Source organism: Panthera tigris, chromosome B3 (genome assembly GCF_018350195.1).
Source record: "Panthera tigris isolate Pti1 chromosome B3, P.tigris_Pti1_mat1.1, whole genome shotgun sequence".
NCBI lineage: Eukaryota > Metazoa > Chordata > Mammalia > Carnivora > Felidae > Panthera > Panthera tigris.
The window spans coordinates 134,348,122-134,366,735 of NC_056665.1; the positions used below are offsets into that span (position 1 = coordinate 134,348,122).

Genomic DNA, 18,614 nt, shown 5'->3' on the forward strand with positions numbered 1-18,614 from the left:
CTCCAAGGCTGGCCAAGTTCAACAGAGCAGACACCGGACTTTCAGTTGGGCAGTGATTTGCCTCAGAAATCATTATCTTGAGGACAACTACCTCACATCATGTAGCTTCCTGTCTTTTATATTCCTAAAAATCTCTCATCTGCTGTCTGTCGTTAGATTTAGGGCAACTTCCTTTGGCTTGGCTCGTCCTTTGGTACCCGTGCTTCGGTGGTTCCTGCCTGCCTGCCTCCTTAGCGGCCGAGTCGCTGTTCCTGTCAGCCGGCAGTGTCTCTTTCTGCTGTGCCATCTCCTCCTAATTTTGCCTATTTCTAATTTCTATTTTACATTAATAAAACATTCTGAGGTACTTAATTCCTTTAATTACGTGCCTTGGTGCTACCACACCCAACCCAGATACCTAAAGGTGGTACATTTCTGGGCTCCACGGTCACCTTTCTGATAACCTTAGATCACCACCTACTGCAGGCAGCCCTAGAATAGCTTCAACTCCCCGGGAACCCTTAAATCAGAGACTGAACGATGAGATGCCAACTTGGTCAGCGGTTAGACTCAACAAAGCATTAGGAACCCCCTGATTACTTGAGGCCCAACTGACAATCCCAAGCACAGGACTCACCTTAGGGAACTGGCAGGGCTTATCTTATAAGCATCACACCATTATATAAATGAGTGTCTATTTGTAAAGCATCATCCATAATCATAAAAGGCTAGTTATGGCCGGAGGTTCAGTCCACAAGAAGTTACTCTTTGGCTCGAGAATACTGTCTTAACACGTCCGATGGCTTTAGGTAGGATGAACACAGAATGATCAGGGACGCCTAACCATAAAAAGTCAGGTCAGTAAAATCATTTCCCTTGATGACCGACAGGGTGACACCCAACACAACTGGACTGCCTCAACATCCAGGAAAACTAACTGGACAGGCAAGGCCAACTTTTGACTCTGGTTTCACGAGGACTGTATTAAAACTGAAGCAAGCTGGTCGAGGGAGATGGAAATAGAGGTCACACCCAGTGGAAGCTGCTCTCACTCAACGGCACCAGTGCCTCTGAGAAGACTACACCTGATTCAGCACTAGTGTTGCCAGGAAAAAAAGGAAAAGAAAAAACACCTACTTTGCTTTTTAAGTTCTTCAATTTGTTCTTCCTTTAAATCTAACTGTTCTGTAAGTCTCGATGCCGAATCCAACGCAGCATTTGCTTCATCGAACCGCTCCTGAGGAAGAGAGAAGTTGGTTAAAAAGCAGCCTGGAAGAACTACTTCACAAACTACGCGGCTGGAGGACAGAGTCTATCAACCCTCTTCTATTCAGCTGATGAAGTTGTACCACTGTGACCTCAGGCAAGTTCACACAGTAAGTATCAAAGACAGAACTGGTACTTCACAGCACAATACTAGCTCCCTTAGTAAGTAAGTAAGATGCTACTAAAAGACAGTATGGTGACAAAAGGGGGAAAAAAGTGACAAGAAGAGAATAAAAACTACAAAAAGCAGATATAAAAAAAGTCAAGAAACGTAACAAATGGTCTTTTTAATTTTTGCAAGCCTGATGAGTATAAAATGACATGTCATTACTTTATTAATTTTTATTTCTCTACTAGTGAATTTGAGCATTTTTCCATTTATAGGAAATTCACAGGTTTTTTTTTTTTTTAATTAAAAAAATTTTTAATGTTTATTTGCTTTGACAGACAGAGAGCGAGCAGTGGAGGGAAAGACAGAATCCCAAGCAGGCTCCACACCATCAGCATGGAACCTGATGCGGGGCTCGAACCCATGAACCGCGAGGTCATGACCTGAACCGAGGACCCAGGCTCCCCCAGGGGTGCTTTTCTGTGAAAACTTCTTTGCATATCTTGCCCATTTCTCTACGAAACTTTCTCTTGTTGTTTGTGAAAGCACCTTGTAGGGTAGATGTGAACCCTTTGTCACCAGTGCTACAAGGATTATTTGCCAGATCTGTCATTTGTCTATTGACTGCATAATACCTTTTGCCATGTACAAGTGTTTAAACTGTCTATAGTAAACATGTCCTATTTTGCTTTCACAGATTCTGGAGTTTTAGTCTTGCTTAGGCTCCTCCTTGCCCCTAGACTCTACATGTGGTCTTCCAGGTTTCCTTGCAAAGTTGTTTTAATATTTACACCTTCCAAACAGTGTTTCTCAATAGGTGTGCTTTTGACATTCCTGGCCCCCACCCACTAAATGCCAGAAGACCCATCCGGTCAGTTACAACCAAAAACAGCCCCAGGTTTCCAGCACCACTCCCAGTTGAGAATCCAAGCTTTAATACAATTGGAATTTACTTTCGTATATGGTATAAGATAGGGATCCAATTTTATTTTCTTCCAGACAGACAGCCAGCTGTGGCAACGTCATGTATCAGTTGGATAACCTATCCTGTTTCCATGAAGTTGAAATTAGTTTAGGGCTTGGTTTTAAATGCTCAAATGTATCCTAAGCTCTATTTCTGGATTCTCCTTCTGTTCTACTCATCTAGTCAATATTTGATATTTAGTAAGCAAGCCCCTCCTTACTGTTGTTGTTTCACACAATTTTCCTGGCTATCTAGAGTACTCGCCCGTGTAAATTTCAGGTCAACTTTTACCATCTTGAATCAGAGGGACAGTGTTTTTGATGTGTCATCTTAGATAGACGACAGCCCCCAGTTATGCAATCAAACATAATCTAGATGTTGCTGTGAAGGTATTTTGCAAATGTAATCAAAGCCCCTAATCAACTGAATTTGAGGAAGGCATTTATCCTGAATAATCAGGGTGGACCTGACTGAGCTAGCTGAAGCAAGGCTGAGCCTTCCCTCAAAAGGAGAAAAAATTCCTGCTGTAGACTGCAACATCAGCCCTCTCCGTGGAGTTCTGTCCTGCTTGTGATGTTCTTTCTTGACCATCTGTGGAGAATACCTTTGGCCTATGCCTGTGGGTTCCAGCCTGCATGTGATGGGATCTTCCCATTGTGACTACCAACTCCTATAATCACACTGCCAATTCTTTAGAATAAACCTCATAGGTGTGCACCTCTACATATCACATATATCACTGTGGGGGTGTGTTACACACCCCACACCCCCTACTGGTTCTGCTTTTCAGGTTGAACCCTAACTGATACACAGAGGGACTGAGCTAAAGATGTTAAATAAAAAATTTAATATTTGAAATCCACAAAACTAAATTTAGTATAAAAGAAATTTAAATAAACCTTCAAATAATTTTTCAACCCCATAGCATTTCTATTTAAGAAATTATTAAAGCTCAAAACTATGCTAAGACTCTTTCTAAAATTAACACTTAGACTTCATGTATATGTATTATCTACCATTTGTTTGGGTTTTATTTCACTAATTTCAGCTTTTATTTTTACTACTTCCTGCATAGTTTTTGTTCGTTTTCTAAGTATATGTTACATTTTAAACTTAAAAAAATAAACGAATAAGGCTGGTTTAAAAAAAAGATCTGGACTTCTGACAGTATCAGAGACGTGATTCTCTGGACCCACTGGAAACAACTCAAAGTGTTAGATAAAATATCTGTTTAAATGTATTAATGAGCTGACCAGGAAGTAAGCATAAATGGCCAATAAACATATTAAAAGATGCTTGATTTTGGGACGCCTGGGTGGCTCAGTCAGTTGAGGGCCCAACTTCGGCTCAGGTTATGATCTCACAGCTTGTGAGTTCAAGCCCCGTGTCAGGCTCTGTGGTGACAGTTCAGAGTCTGGAGCCTGCTTCAGATTCTGTGTCTCCCTCCCTCCCTCCCCCCGCTTCTCTCTCTCTCTGCCCCTTCCCCGCTCACTCTCTTAAAAATAAAAAAAAATTTTTTTAAGATGCTTGATTTCATTAGCAGTCAGACAAGTAAAAATTAAAACCACAGGAGGACAGCCCTTCCCACCTAGTCCATTGGCAAAAACTAAAAATACTGAGAATGCCAACTGTTGCTAACGACACAAAACAAGAACTCTCCGGCACCACTGGTAGGAATACGTTAGCACAACTGCTTTAGAAAATAACTTGCCATGACTGAATAAAGTTGAAACTGCCCACACATGTCTCAGGACTCAGCAATCGCAATCAAGATACAGATAAGATAGCAGATAATGGCAATGTCCTTTATCAGTAAAATGGGTAAATAAATTATACATTCATGCAATAAATGTGGCAGTGAAAACAATAAGCCATGCACCCACAGGAACACACAGTAAAATGGCTAAAACTCATGAATATGATAGAATACTAAGTGAAAAAAAGCAACTTTCAGATATATTGAATTTACATACATTTCAAAATTGCATTTATACAGAGTTCAAAACTATGCAAAACCATACAGTGAACTATATGGAGATGCAAACATATGTGATAACCATACAGAAAAACAAGGGGTGTTAAGCATAACGTTTTGGACTAGTGGTTCTCTCTGAAGTAGTAATGATGGGAGGAGATATGGAGGATGCATCAGGAACTTGCAAGGACAACATTTCTTTCCTTCTACCGGGTGGCAAGGGGTTATCTGCAGTATTGCTATTCTTATATTGTATAAGTATTATCTAAATACTCTTCTGCAGCCACTCAGTAATTAATAAAAATTTCAAAACTTTACGTCTTCTTTTATTAGGAATTTAATAGACCTGAACAACATATTTACTACTAATAACAGGTAAACAAATCTTATTACTTTCCACCAGCTATCAACAAAGTCTACTTATAACTTAGAAAAGTTCACCTTAAATTCTTAAAGTAAATCACTTTCATGTCATCTCTCTTCATGGGGGTTCATTTTATCTATATTTTATATATGATTCTTGTACATATGAAATCTAATAAAGATACTTTATTGTTGTTATTTTTTTATTTTAGAGAACGCACACATGCATGTGAGCAGGTGAGAGGGACAGAGGGAGAAAAAGAAAAAGAGAGAGAGAGAGAGAGAGAGAGAGAGAGAGAGAGAGAGAGAGAGAGTGACAGAGAGACAGAATCTTAAGCAGGCTCTATCCACACTCAAAATAGAGCCCAATGTGGGCTCAATCCCACGACCCTGGGATCGTGACCTGAGCCAAAATCAAGAGTCGGATGCTAAACTGACTGAGACACCCAGGCACCCAAAAAAAGACATTTTAAAGGATTATCCTGCAAAAGAAAAAGATCTAAAGGATAATCTACATTATTTTAATCCATGTGAAATAAAGTGCTCAATGTATCTAGTTGAACACAGAAAATTATAGTTACAAGTGTAGACTAATTTTTTTAGCGTCCCCTAAAACATTCATCTATGCTAAAAAAATTTAAATTTCCACCATCTTGGGGTGCCTGCATGGCTCAGTTGGTTAAACATCTGACTCTTGACTTCGGCTCAGGTCATATCTCATGGTTCGTGAATTCAAGTCCTGCATCAGGCTCTGCGATGACAGTGCACGGAGCTTGCTTGGGATTCTCTCTCCGCCCCACCCCTGCATGTTCACTCTCTCTCTCCCTCTCAAAAATAAATAAACGTAAATAAATAAATAAAAGTAAAAATAAATACAAATAAAAATTCCCATCATCTTATATGTGTTTTGTCTCCTCTAAACTCTAAGTCACACGGAGAAAACCCTGAATAGCCCATCCATCATTAGGCCAAAACATAGGGTAACAAGTAGCCACTCAAACAACATTTATATTGTATGGAGCCTGCTTCATACTGTTTAGGAGATTAACTGTTAGGAGATTATTTCTAAAACAAAAACTCTACAATTGTTCATGAATAATAATACATACAATAGAAAATTATTTTGACCAACCTGTAATGACATCAGTTTTCCTTCTAAATTTTCTGCCTTTTTCTTCCATTCAGCTACAAGCTGTTTGTGCTTTTCTAGTTCGGCAGAATACATAGCTTTTTCCTCTAAGGAGAAAAAAAAGTTACATTAGTATTTGGCAATTATGTGATAAAATTAGCATTTTAAACCACTTGAAAAGTTTTTTTTAACATATATATTTTTATTTATCTTTGAGAGAGCGTGACAGAGAATTTGAAGTGGGCTCCGTGCTGACGGCGGAGAAGCCAACGCGAGGCTTGAACTCATGAACCGTGACATCATGACCAGAGCTGAAGGCAAACGATTAACCGACTGAGCCACCCAGGTGCCCCCAAACCACCTGCAATTTTAACAGTTCAACAAAAACAGTTCAAATGTCTCAACAAGAAAATTATATATGCCCTAGTTTTTACTCTGCCATAAATCCTTCTCCACTTTGTCCATCATGCAAACTCTTCCCTCTTTTCAGAACGCCACTCAAATATCCTCTCCTTGGCAAAGCCTTCTCTATGGCCATATAACTCTGTACACATGTCCATTCTACTTAGGTATAGCCGGCCTAGATACTTCTTACTTTAAAATTCGAGATTTCAACCATGAGTAAGCCTGAAGATCTACATATGTATGAATTTAAAGGTGTACTTAGGCACAAAATTGTAACGCCTGTTACTTCATAAGCCTCATATCCCCTAATCACCTGCCCCTCACTAGCAGTTAATTCACTGCCCATCACTGCTGAGTGTATGAATAAACAAACGGATGGGTACAATGAAGGACCTAAAGGAGGTACATTGGAGGATGGTGGGTAGATATGAAAAAGCATATTTGGTTATCAGCATAAAACTGCTCTCTGCTCATAGCTACCGTGTCTCCAGAAAAGTATCTTCCACCCGGACTAGAAACTGTAGTTACCTCAAAGTCGAGATGAATAACCGAGAACAAGCTAATCAATATTCGAAGGACAGTGATTCCCAATGATTAATTCTCTGAAGCATATTTAACCTCTGACCAGTATTTCAAAGCTTAAGCACTGTTTCTAGTGATCCTTTCTTCATCACACGATCATCCCTTCTATGTGACTTCATCCTTCCCCAACTCTCACCTTCACGGATCATATGATACCAAAACATGTTTTCAATAATTACCACATGGAGTTCACGTCCTCCAGGCCTAACCGTAAAAAGTCTACGTTGACTTGTTGACGGCTACTTATTTTTTCCTCCTCCAAGTGGGTAACCTTTCAAAGACTTCCCCACGCCTATTTTAAAATAGCACCAAAATAAGCCCAAATTCCCAGTAAGTACAATAATTTATCTTCACTGAAAGCCTGACCGCACCACTCACCTTGCTGGAAATGCTCCAGCACCATCTGCAGGTTGGAGAGCGACAGGGCGTACTGCTTCACTTGCTCCCGAGAGACAGACAGCTGCAGGGCGGTTTCGTCCCTTTGCTTGGAGACCACATTCAGCTGCTCCTGCAAGGACTCTACCTGCAAACTGGCTTGATGGCTTCAAACAAAAAGCATACAAGTCAAGTCGTTTCTGTTTCCTTGAACCACATAAAACATCTTCCCTACTTCCAACCGAGCCACCCAAGTGCCTCCATTTTACCCATTTTTAAATGTGCAGTTCAGTGGCACTAAGTATATTCGCACTGTTAGGCAACCATCACCACCACCAGCTCTAGAGCTTCATTTCCCCAGGGGACGCTCCACATCCGTTAAACAATAACTCTCCACTCCCAGCAGCGATCATTCCACTTTGCCTCTATGAATCTGACCCTTCTTACATCTTATTGCATTAAACTCATGTTAGATTTCAAAGAAACTTGAAGAGTCCCTCTGATCTTTGTTCTCCCTGTTTTGTTAATTCACTCATTCTTCCCATGAAGATGACTCTGAACAAATGGCAGTCATTTTAAAGATTAGAAGCTGGACTCAACAAGAAGCGTCAGTATAATAAAAATGTACAAATAAGCTGGACTAAGCAAGAAACACCAGCATAATAAGAATTTACAAATAGCCTGCAACTTTCACGGTTCCAGGCTAAAACCCTAAGATGTAATTTACCATAAAATTGTAAGTTGCAGGGGGCCTTGGAAGTTATTTTGACCAGCTTCCAACCCAACAAGCGATGGATTCTGACACCTCCTTGGCTTTTGACACTTGCACTTATGGTGAACTCACAACTTCTCAAAGGCTATCCCATTGACAAAATTTCCTGATTACGAGTTAATTCCCTTTACTATCGTCTTTCTTTCTCCTTACGTTAAATAAAACAACTCCTACCCCCGCCACAAATAATCAATCGGAGATTCTGAAGAGATTTATGTAGCGCCTGCCCAGGCTTAGGTCGTTGATGTACTTCCTTGACGTATAATGATTACAAAAAAAAACAAAAACAAAAACAAAACACTGCAATAGCCTTTCCTGGGTTTTTAATATCCAGTTAATAAATTCTTATTCAAGAGCAGTCCCTTAGAGCCCGCTGAGGGGCAGCTCACTTTGAAGAAACTTTACACAACAGCACCCTCTTGTGGGAAGAGTAGTAAATTAATAATTAGGAGACTGAACTCTACCCTCAGATGTTCCTGGACTTTAGGCAACGTTGCTGGTTAGCATATCACTCAACAGTGATTTTAAGGATGAGATGAGCCATGATGTCACTCAAAAAGTTAACAAATACCAGGTATTACTACGGTTAGGTAAGGGCTCAAAATACTACTATCTGGTTTATAGATCTGAGTCACTCATTCAACAAGTACTACTGAACATCTATTAAACTACATGTAAGAACATATGCTGCGGGAAGGTACAAAATAAAGGGCATCACCCTTACTCCCAGTGACCTTACATTTCACTGGATGGGTGAAGACAGAAGATGGGTCAGCGATTACCTGTACCCTAAAGTAAAATAGAAGCGTGCTACCAAAGACTCAAACGAAGCACTATGCAGATTCAAAAGAAAAACATCACACCAGGGTTTGGTTTTGAATTGGAGGAGTGGGATGCTAAATGAAGCATTTTTCATGAAGGAAATGCTATTTGAAGAGGTGGGATTAACAGAAGGGTTGGGAATCAGGCCCGCTCTTCAGGTGGAGGAACATGAAACGAAAAAGCAGATGAAACAGGAAAACGGTAGCCCTAACTAAAGGACTGAGACACTTTGGCTGCATGGAGATGACAGCGCGGAATTAGGCTAAGGTGGCAGATAGCCCAGAGACAGCGTGCGCGTGCACAAGCAGTAGAGGGAGAGAGGAGAATCTTCTTTTTTTTTTTTTTTTAAACATTAAGGAACTTTTTTTTTAATATTTATTTTTGAGAGAAACAGAGAGAGAGAACGCATGTATGTGCGTGCGTGAGTAGGGGAGAGGCAGAGAGAGACAGGGAGACAGAATCTGAAGCAGGTTCCAGGCTCTGAACCCGACATGGGTCCCGAACTTACAAACCATGAGATCGTGACCTGAGCTGAAGTCAGATGCTTAACCGACTGAGCCACCCAGGAGCCCTGAGGGAGAGACAATCCTAAGCAGGCTCCATGCCCAGTGCAGAGCCCAATGGGGGGGACTTAATTTTACAACCTGTGAGGTCATGACCTGAGCCGAAATCAAGAGCCAGACACTTAACTGACTGAGCCACCCACATGCCCTCAAAACTATTAGAGAAAAATAAGGGCCCGAAAATGCAAAGATTATCAATTTTATAGTCTGAGGATGTTTTCCCATTTCTGCCAATGTGAAACACATGCACAAATGTTCACTCATTGTTTTAGTTCTCATCTGAAGTAAGTCTTTCTGAAACTAAAGGTACAATAGTATTCCCTGCAAAGGTGGGGAGTTCGTCTCAAAGTGTTTCCTCTACTGGCCTACAATCTCTTTGCAGACAGAGGTAATCTATGATCTCCTTAGATCTCCCTCAGCACCATACACAGTAAAAAAAAAAAAAAAAAAGAAAGAAAGAAAGATGTATTTACCACTAATGGAAATATACATGGACATGATTTTCTGGAAGATTATTTGCCAGTACATCTCAAAAATTTTAAAAACGCCCTTTGAACCAGAACTGCCAGTTCTCAAAATTTATGCTAAGGAACTCATTTGTCATCGACACAAAAATACCTATCTTGGGATATCACGGCAGCACTCTTAGTAATTTTGAAAAGTTGAAACATTTCTAAGTGTCCAATAATAAATGACTGGATTAAAGAAATTATGGAAAATCCAAATAATGGTATACGATGTAGCCATAAAATGGTACTGCAGAAACATGTGCTTTGTGAAACAAGGTTTAACTCATATTATTAAGTGCAAAGGTTACAAAACAGTATGAATAGTATGATCTCAACTTTGTTTTAAAAATACATATATAATATGTACACACATGTACAAGAAGGATGCAAAAGCATAAAAAAAGGATGATCTCTGGGTGGGTGGGACTATGACTTTATGATCTTTTTGGTTTATGAAATTTCCCTGAAGTGGAAAATAGGTTTTGGTAATAAGCAGGAAAAAAAAAAAAAAACACACCTCATTGAGAGAAAGAACATTTTAAAATATGTTAAGCAGGGAATCAATCATGCGGATGTAATGAGGCCTCCGTAAAAACTCACAAAGAGAGGGCTGATGAGCGGTGGGAGATGTGGAGAGAGGTGCTTGTTGGGAGAGAGCTAGAAGGTCTCTCCCAAGAGAAACCAGGCCTTACCCTACAGATCTCTTCCACCTGGCAGCTTCTGAGGTAAAACCTTTTATAATAAACGGCATTCTAGCAAAAATAAAATTTTGGATAAAAATAGAAGTACGGAGGGACCTAGTAACTGAAAATTTCTAACAAACCAAGAGTTAATTCATACTGACCTACTTCTTCACCTTGCTACTTCTTTCACTCTCTCCCTTCTAATATCCAAAATCTGCTCAACCTTAGATCATTTGATTAAGAATAAAATCACACAAATCAAATTAGTTCTTTGGGAGCCTGACAAAGCTAATTAAAATCAGTCAGAATTTAAGTCTAAACTCCTAAAATGATGAGAGGCAATTATCTCAACAGTTAGATTCAGAGAGAGCTAGTACACTTATCATGATAAAAAAGATAAAATGTTTTGGTTTTTTGTGTTTTTTTTTTTTTAAAAAAAAAAAGGGGGAAAGAAAGATTCAGAGAGAGCTGTCTGAATGCCAGATACGGTCAAGAGTTCCACACCTTAGTGTAAAACCCACACACATACTCTGAGCCTGACCTTGGGCAGGTTACTAAACCTCTCTACCCTCTGTATCTTCATCTGTAAAATGGAGATAATGACTCTGTAAGAACAAAATTAAGTAAGCTAGGGAAAATGCTTACTAACCCTGACGCTCAAGAAGTGTTCAGTTAACGTGAGTGCTATGAAGGGGAAAAGTTACCTTGCATTTTCCATCGCATTAGAAGATGAAACTAGCTTTTCCTCCAATACTGTGACTTTTTTTCTCAGTTTGGCCTCTCTATCTTCTGCAGCCAAAGCTTCACGGGTGTAAGAATCCTCTGATTCTAAAAGATGGTTACGCAATCTCTCTAGCTCCTGGTTTAAGCGTAATTCTTTGTCGCGTAAATGTTGAACCTAGGCAGAGGACATGTCTTTATTTTTCTTCTATAAAATGTTCCCCTTTCCCCTCTACAAGCCACTTTGTTATCAGATCTTCTGCCCATTACTGAAGTCTATCAACTATATACTAATTTCTCATACTGTAAGATGTATTTGTATTAGAAAAAAGTCTAAATTCACCTTGAATACTCATCTGGAAGTTTTACTTTGTAAGATCTCATCCCCTGTGGCTATAATGGAAATGGAATTGTGCAAAGTACTGGGTTCTTTGTGACAGATCACCTTTTCAGTAAAAATCCCATTTTTACATACCTTTTGGGTGAGAAATTTTTAATTTTTTTACACTGAAGTGTATTTAACAATGTTCTACTAGTTTCAAGTGTATAATACAGCGATTCAACAACTCTACATTCTACTCTGCTCACCATAAGTGTACTTATCTGACACCATACGTTACAAGATTATTGACAATACTCCCTATGATGTATTTTACATCCCTGTGACTTATTTACAACTAGAAAATTTTACCTCTTAATCCACTTCACCTAATTCGTCCCTCCCCTCTAAAAACCACCAGTTTGTTTCCCATATTTATGACTCTGTTTCACTGCTTTGTTTTTTTGATTCTACATAAGTGAAATCACATGGTACTTTCTTTTCTGCATCTGACCTATTTCTCTTATCATTATACTCTCTAGGTCCATCCACATTGTTGCAAATATCAAGATCACATTCCTTTTTATGGGTAATATTCAACTGTGTGTGTGTGTGTGTGTGTGTGTGTGTGTGTGTGTTGTATCACACCTTCTTTATCCACTCATCTATCGGTGGACACACTAGGGCTGCTTCCGTACCTTGGCTATTGTAAATAATGCTGCAATAAACATAAGGGTGCATGTATCTTTTCTGAATTTGTGTTTTCATTTTCTTTGGGTAAGTAACCAGTAGTGGACTACTCGATCGTATGGTATTTCTATTTTTAGCTTTTTGAGGAACCTCCGTACTGTTTTCCACAGTGGTTGCACCAATGGGAAAATTTTATTTTATATCCAAGATATGCCATGGTTTTCACTTTTGGAAACTGAAATAAAATGCACTCTGGGAGATCAAAATCAGACCATAGCACATCAGAGGAAGACTTAGAAAAGAAATCATCTAAGAGAGAAATTAATTTTAGTTGATAAATCATGCTGCTTTAGCTGCTTTTCTTACTTAAAAGTTACTAAGCTTATTGCTTAAATCACTGTTTCCTTAAAGAGAAAGCATACCTCGTTCTGTAAAGCAGTGTTTTCCATTTGTTTCTGCTTCAGGGCCAACATGACCTGGTCTCTCTCCTGTTGAAACTTAACTGTCTTCTCTTGCATCGACTTAACCGCATTTAAAAGCTGATTTAACTCCCCGGTCTTGCCCTTTTGCAAAGAAAGTAACTTTCACTTTAAGAAAAATACAGAGACATTTTCTTCATTAAATAATTCTGAAATATAGTTAACCATGTCAAGGTCATCAAAAAACAGAGTCTGAGAAACTGTCACCGTCTAGAGGGGCCTGAGGAGGAGTGACTCTAGACATAATGGGGTGCCTGGGTGGCATCATGAAGAGAAAAAAGACTTTGGGAAAAAAATTCCAATAAAGTATGAACTTTACTTGGTAATAATACATCAATATTGGTTACTTAGTTGTTACAAATGTATCATGGTAACTCAAGATGTTAACAAATACGGGAAACCGGGTTTGAGGCATACGGGACTCTACTATCTTTGCAACTTCTCAAATAATCAAGGTATTCTGAAAGAAAAAGTTTATCAGAAATGTTTTTAAAAGAATTCAAAAGATACAATCTCTTCAAATCTACCCCGTGAACAACAAAGTGTTCCCAGATCCCAAAATCCCTCAAGAGAGGATGAGTATGTGTGTGTATGCTCACTCACTGGGCACACACACCCGTCACTAGAGAAGGCACGAGTCACTGGCAGTGAAGAGATGGGGAAGTCCTTTCCACAGTTCTGTTTTCTGAAGAAAAGTATTAGTCGCTACTAAGCTCTTTTTTTTTCCTATTTAAATTAACCTGTTGCTAAAACGTATTTGGAGAGACACAGTAATTTGGGGGAGAAACCCTCCAGGTACCTCTGAGAAAAATGTATTTAGAACGAATCACAAGAGCTTGAAACGAGTATTTCTCAATCAACAACTTCACGTTCCCCTTCAAAGACAATTATCAATGAAGTCAATTGACCCGCTGGAACACCTCCTCCACCCCAATTCTCTCCTACAGAACTCCATCCCCAACATACCTGCTCTTTTTCTTTCAGCAGCTGCTCAAAAGCAAGAGCCTTTTCCTTCATTGAATGGCACTCAAACTCTTTTTCTCGAAGCATCATGGAAAACTTCATATTAGTCTCCTGTAATGCTTGATATTCCATTTCCTTTTCCCTGGTCGTCTCTACTAGTTTTTCATTTTCCTCTTTCAGTTTACAAATGTCCATTTCTAGAATCAGTATCCGCTCCTTCAGGTTTGTTACCGCCTGCCTCAAAAGTTCATTTTCATTCACTTTGTTAGTGAAATTTTCATTCAATGAAAGTAACTGATCGCTTTTGGCTTTGATTAAGAGGTCTTTCTCCTTAAGGGACTTTTGTAAAACATCTTGTTTCTCCTTTAGCTGCTTAATTTCCGAATCGGTCTGTTCGTGTTCTTTTCTTTCCAGCTCTGAGGAGGCAGCAATCGAATCGGACAATCTGTGATTATTTTCCTGGAGCGTTTTAATTGTTGCATCTTTTTCCTGCAGTGATTTTCTTAGTTCTTCCAGCTCTCGTTTAGAAGCCTCGCTCGATGGGTCGGGCTTGACTGTTCGAAGAGGCTCTGCTGACTGGGAAGAGCGCGATGATCCCGAGGACAGCTGAGGCGAAATAATATCAAGTTTTCCTAAAAGAAGATCTTTGGTGTTGCAAAGCTGCCCTATGCTGTGCTGAACTTGTGCTAATTCCTGCCCAAAACTTTTGAGTTTGGTTTCGTTCTGTTCGTAACTCTGGATCAGGCCAGTGTAGTCCACTTGTAACTTGGAATTATTATCGCTGTCGACCAAAACTTGTGCCTGAAGCTGATGCAGTTCTTCCTGAAGTTGGGCGGACTCGTGCTGCATATTCTGGACCGTGGTCATCACCTGCTGTTTCCACTCTTCCATTTTCTTTACTTGCTGTTTTAATTTGTCGCGTTCCTGTAGGAGCTCCTCGAACTGGTTACTATTGACACCTCCGACCTCGTTACCAGGGCTGGATGTTTGTAAAACCGTCAACAGGGTCTGGCATTTCTGACTCAAGGCATCTATCTCGATGTCTTTTTCTCGAATGATACGTGATAAATTCTGCACGGTTTCTCTGAACATATCTTGACCACCACCTTCAGATCGAGCGGCCAACTTTTTATTTTCATCTTGCAGCTTCACGAGAGCCGCTTCTTTGGCAGCAACTATATCCATCATTTTGTGGTATTCTGTTTTCAGCTGGCTATTCTCCCTGGTCTTCTCGCTCAAAACAGCTAATACTTGCTCCCGCTCCATAGCATAGGCCTGCAGCTGCTGCTGAAGGTAAACGACATCCTGGGTGTAGGAAGCCGAAGAAATTCTAGCGTGAAGAGCTTGTATCTCCACGTCCTTCTGCTGGATGATCTGCGTTAGCTTCCCCACCTCATCTTTGGACAGCTGATCGATCTGTTTCGTTAAGGATATGTTCTTTTCATTTAGGAGCTTAATCTCCAATTCTCGTTCTTTTATTCCTTTCACTAATCTCTCCGTTTCAGCTTTAGATAAATCATGCTTTTCGCCGCCATTTTCTATATTGAGGCTCCGTACTTTGGTTTCTCGAAACAGATCAGAATTCTCTGTTTGAACATCCTGCCTTTCTTCGTGCAACTGGGCTTTGATTTGTTCAATTGTTTTGTGCAAATTCCTAATCTCCTCATCTTTCTCCAAAAAGAGCTGGGTGTGTGTGACAGTCATTTGCTCGTGCTGGCATTTAAACTCATCCATTTCCTTCTTCTGCTCCTCTAAAGACTGAAGCAGCTGCAGTTTACTCTGGTTTTGATCTTCAATTACCTTTTGATGATGTTTTATTTCCTCCTCGAGATTACCCTTTATCACATTCAGCTGCAACACTTCCGACTCGAGCTCTGTGACGCTATCGAGGGGCTTAGGCTCCGCCACAGGTGCAGCTCGACTCTGCTGGTCCCGGAGTCGTTCCAGTTCCTCTTTCAGATGATTGTTTTCTTCTTTCATGGACCCAAGGCTTCTGTCTTTCTCCTCTATGGTTTGCTTTAAAACTTCATTTTTTCTTAAGGCCTCAGTATGTTTACCTAATTCCTCCTGAAGCTCTGAACCTCTTTCTTTAAGTTTTTCGATAAAAATTTCCTTCTCGCTTAGAAGTTGTGTCAATTGCTTCTGCTCTTCTAGACTAGATGACAAAACTGCTTTCGTTTCCTTACAATCAGTATCCATCTGTTCAAGGTTCTTTTTGAGTTCTGCTATTTCCAAGTCTTTCTCTTGACTGAGTTTCCTTAACTGCTGCTGTTCCAGCTGTAAAGCAGAGGTACTCAAATCACGTGCCTTTGACAGTTCTTTAATCATCTGCTCATACTTATTGGCTTCTTCCAACCGCCTCTCTTCAGCCCGACTCAATTCTGCTTCTAACTGTCCTTTTTCCATTTTTAGGACCTCCACAATAGTGTTTCTTTCCAGAGAAATCTGATTGCTACCAGCAATGGATTCCTCCAACCGACGTCTTACATCCTCACACGCTAAAGCCAACTTTTCGTTTTCCATCTTGAGATCAAAGGCAACTTTGTTTAAATTGTCATTGAGCTGCTCTATTTCTGAAAGACTTTGCTTTAAGCTTCTGACCTCCGCTTCCCTTTCTTTAAGTAAGTCAACCTGAAAATCACTGCCAGAGTCTCGATTTAGAGATTGCGTCAACTCATCCCTGACTCTGGAAAGCTCTTCCTCGTTTTGTTTAATATGCTCCTTAAGTCCAAAGTTCTCCTTCTGCATATTTAAATTACTTTTTTGTGATTTACTTAGCTGATCTACTAAATCTTCTACTTTATCCTCAAGCTTCTGCTTGGCTAAATGCAGATCATTCAGGACCAGTTCACTTTGAACTAACTTTTCTTTCTGCACATCCAACTCTTTAGTCATGTTCCTTTTGTCATCTTCAAGTTGATGGACTCTCTTTTTTTCATCATTTAGATCTTTTTTCAGTTTACTAATGATGTTGTCTTCCTCATTTTGTTGTTTTGACAGCTGATCTTTTATCAGAATCACGTGCTGAAAAAAAATAATTTGCATGGTAACGTTACGGCGTTCTCTCATTTTAGTCACCTGAAGAAAACTTTGTAAAATGTCATAAATAAGAGAAGAATAATCTTCAGATATCTCTAATCCTTCTTAAAACAATACTTTTTAAAAGAATCTCAACAAAGATAAATGGTATATGTTGTTCATCTTCAACTCTTAAAACGCTGAAGCAGGAGTCAATAAACTACAGCCCAGGGCCCAAATCAGGCCTGTCACCTGGTTTTGTAAATCAAGTCTTACTGAAACACAGCCACATTCATTGCTTACGTACCACAAGGGCAGAGTGGAGCACGACTGAGAGCACTAAATGGCCTGCAACACCAAAAATATTCACTATCTAACCCTTTCCAGAAAAAGTTTGCCAACCGCTATGGCTAGATTATCAATGAAGCAAAATACCAATTAAATCACAAATTTAAATTTACACCCATCGGTTTTGCCTGTTACCCCCGTGTTCAGGCTACTGAGAACAATGTGCTGCCACATTGTTTCTAACATCATGTACCTGTGTGGCTTCTTGGTTCTGTCTGTCTAATTCCTCTAGCTCAGCTAGCAGTGTTTCCTTCTCGGTAAGACTCTGACTCAGTTCCCGTTCTTTTGCCTCCAAAGTCAGCCTTAAATTGTGTAATGTGGAATCCAAATCCATGTCTCTTCCAGTTGTACTTTTAATTACTTCATATTCATCGTTCAATTTTAGAAGTGATGCCTGAAGTTCTTCCTGAAATGACAAGAAGGGAAAAAACAACATACACTGTCAGTTGGAAGAAAACACCAAAAGATTACTTCTATCTATGCATCTATAACTATGTCTATATCTATATCTACCTATCTGCGCGCACGCGCGCACACACACACACACACACACCCCCCTTGGGAATCTATTCCCAGATGCCTGTGTCAGAAACATTACTGAATAACACTTCAGCAATGATATAGAAAATTCAACAAACCAGACTTCCCTCACGTGCAATTTTACGTGCACCTTCAGGCCAATATTTCTAGAAGATCAGAAATAACATCGGACAAGACGGAATGGCTGTTTAAGTTTCCAGTTCCGGCTTCCTCTTTACGCAAAAACTTTCCCATTTGGGAGCCTTCCTGATTCCACCCCCCACTGCTGTCTTCTCTTCTGTCTGCTCCTTCCCTCCCACCACACACAGTTTTTAAAACGTCCCACATCTTCTGGGCCTCTGCACTTCCTTCCCCTAGCGGCCAATCACCAATAGCCACAAACTACATAAACATCTATAAAATTCAATGCTCATTCGTTCTAAAGTTTGTCCTCTCTAATTAGAACACAAAAGGCTTCTTTTCCCTCACAAAAGGAATTTTCCTTATTAAGGGGTCCTGTCAGAACATGAAACTTTTATATCATCCAAGAAAGTAGACTCCTTCCTTCTTTTCCCATCTAACTTGAACACAGACTAGGTTCCCCTCTTGCAAGCCTAACATCCCTAAAGATCTATCTATAATTTTTAAACTATATCTTATGTTCTGTTCTACTGGTATTTAATGCTTTTCTTCCAAACTCCAGAAGTGGAACAGTTCTCTTTGCTTCAACACTTTCAACCTTAGATTATGATATTTGTGGCACAACAACTTTAGAATCTTCTTTCATTGATAGAGAAAACTCAAACTTCTTTTTTTTAAGGTTTACTTATTTATTTTGAGAGAGCGAGAACACGCAGGGGAGGAGAAGACAGAGAGGGAGAGAGAATCCCAAGACGACTCTGTACTGTCAGCATGGAGTCTGACGCAGGGCGCAAACTCATGAACCCCGTGAGTTCGTGACCTGAGCCCAAACTCATGAACCCTGTGAGTTCGTGACCTGAGCCAAAATCAAGAGCTGGACGCTTAACCCAATCAGCCACCTAGGCACCCAAGAAAAACAAA

At 39.9% G+C, this 18,614-nt stretch overlaps 1 protein-coding gene across 2 annotated transcripts in view; it reads right to left on the reverse strand.

The window, feature by feature from the left end:
- TRIP11 (thyroid hormone receptor interactor 11) overlaps positions 1-18,614 on the reverse strand; it is a 61,139-nt gene that overhangs the window by 15,743 nt on the left and 26,782 nt on the right. For both annotated transcript variants that reach the window (XM_015543381.2, XM_007094951.3), the window contains exons 10-16: positions 17,227-17,439; positions 13,671-16,691; positions 12,648-12,788; positions 11,201-11,394; positions 7,151-7,314; positions 5,789-5,892; positions 1,117-1,216 (exon numbers count right to left, since the gene is read on the reverse strand). In XM_015543381.2, coding sequence (XP_015398867.2) covers positions 1,117-1,216; positions 5,789-5,892; positions 7,151-7,314; positions 11,201-11,394; positions 12,648-12,788; positions 13,671-16,691; positions 17,227-17,439 — 3,937 coding nt within the window. The remainder of the gene's footprint in view (positions 1-1,116; positions 1,217-5,788; positions 5,893-7,150; positions 7,315-11,200; positions 11,395-12,647; positions 12,789-13,670; positions 16,692-17,226; positions 17,440-18,614) is intronic.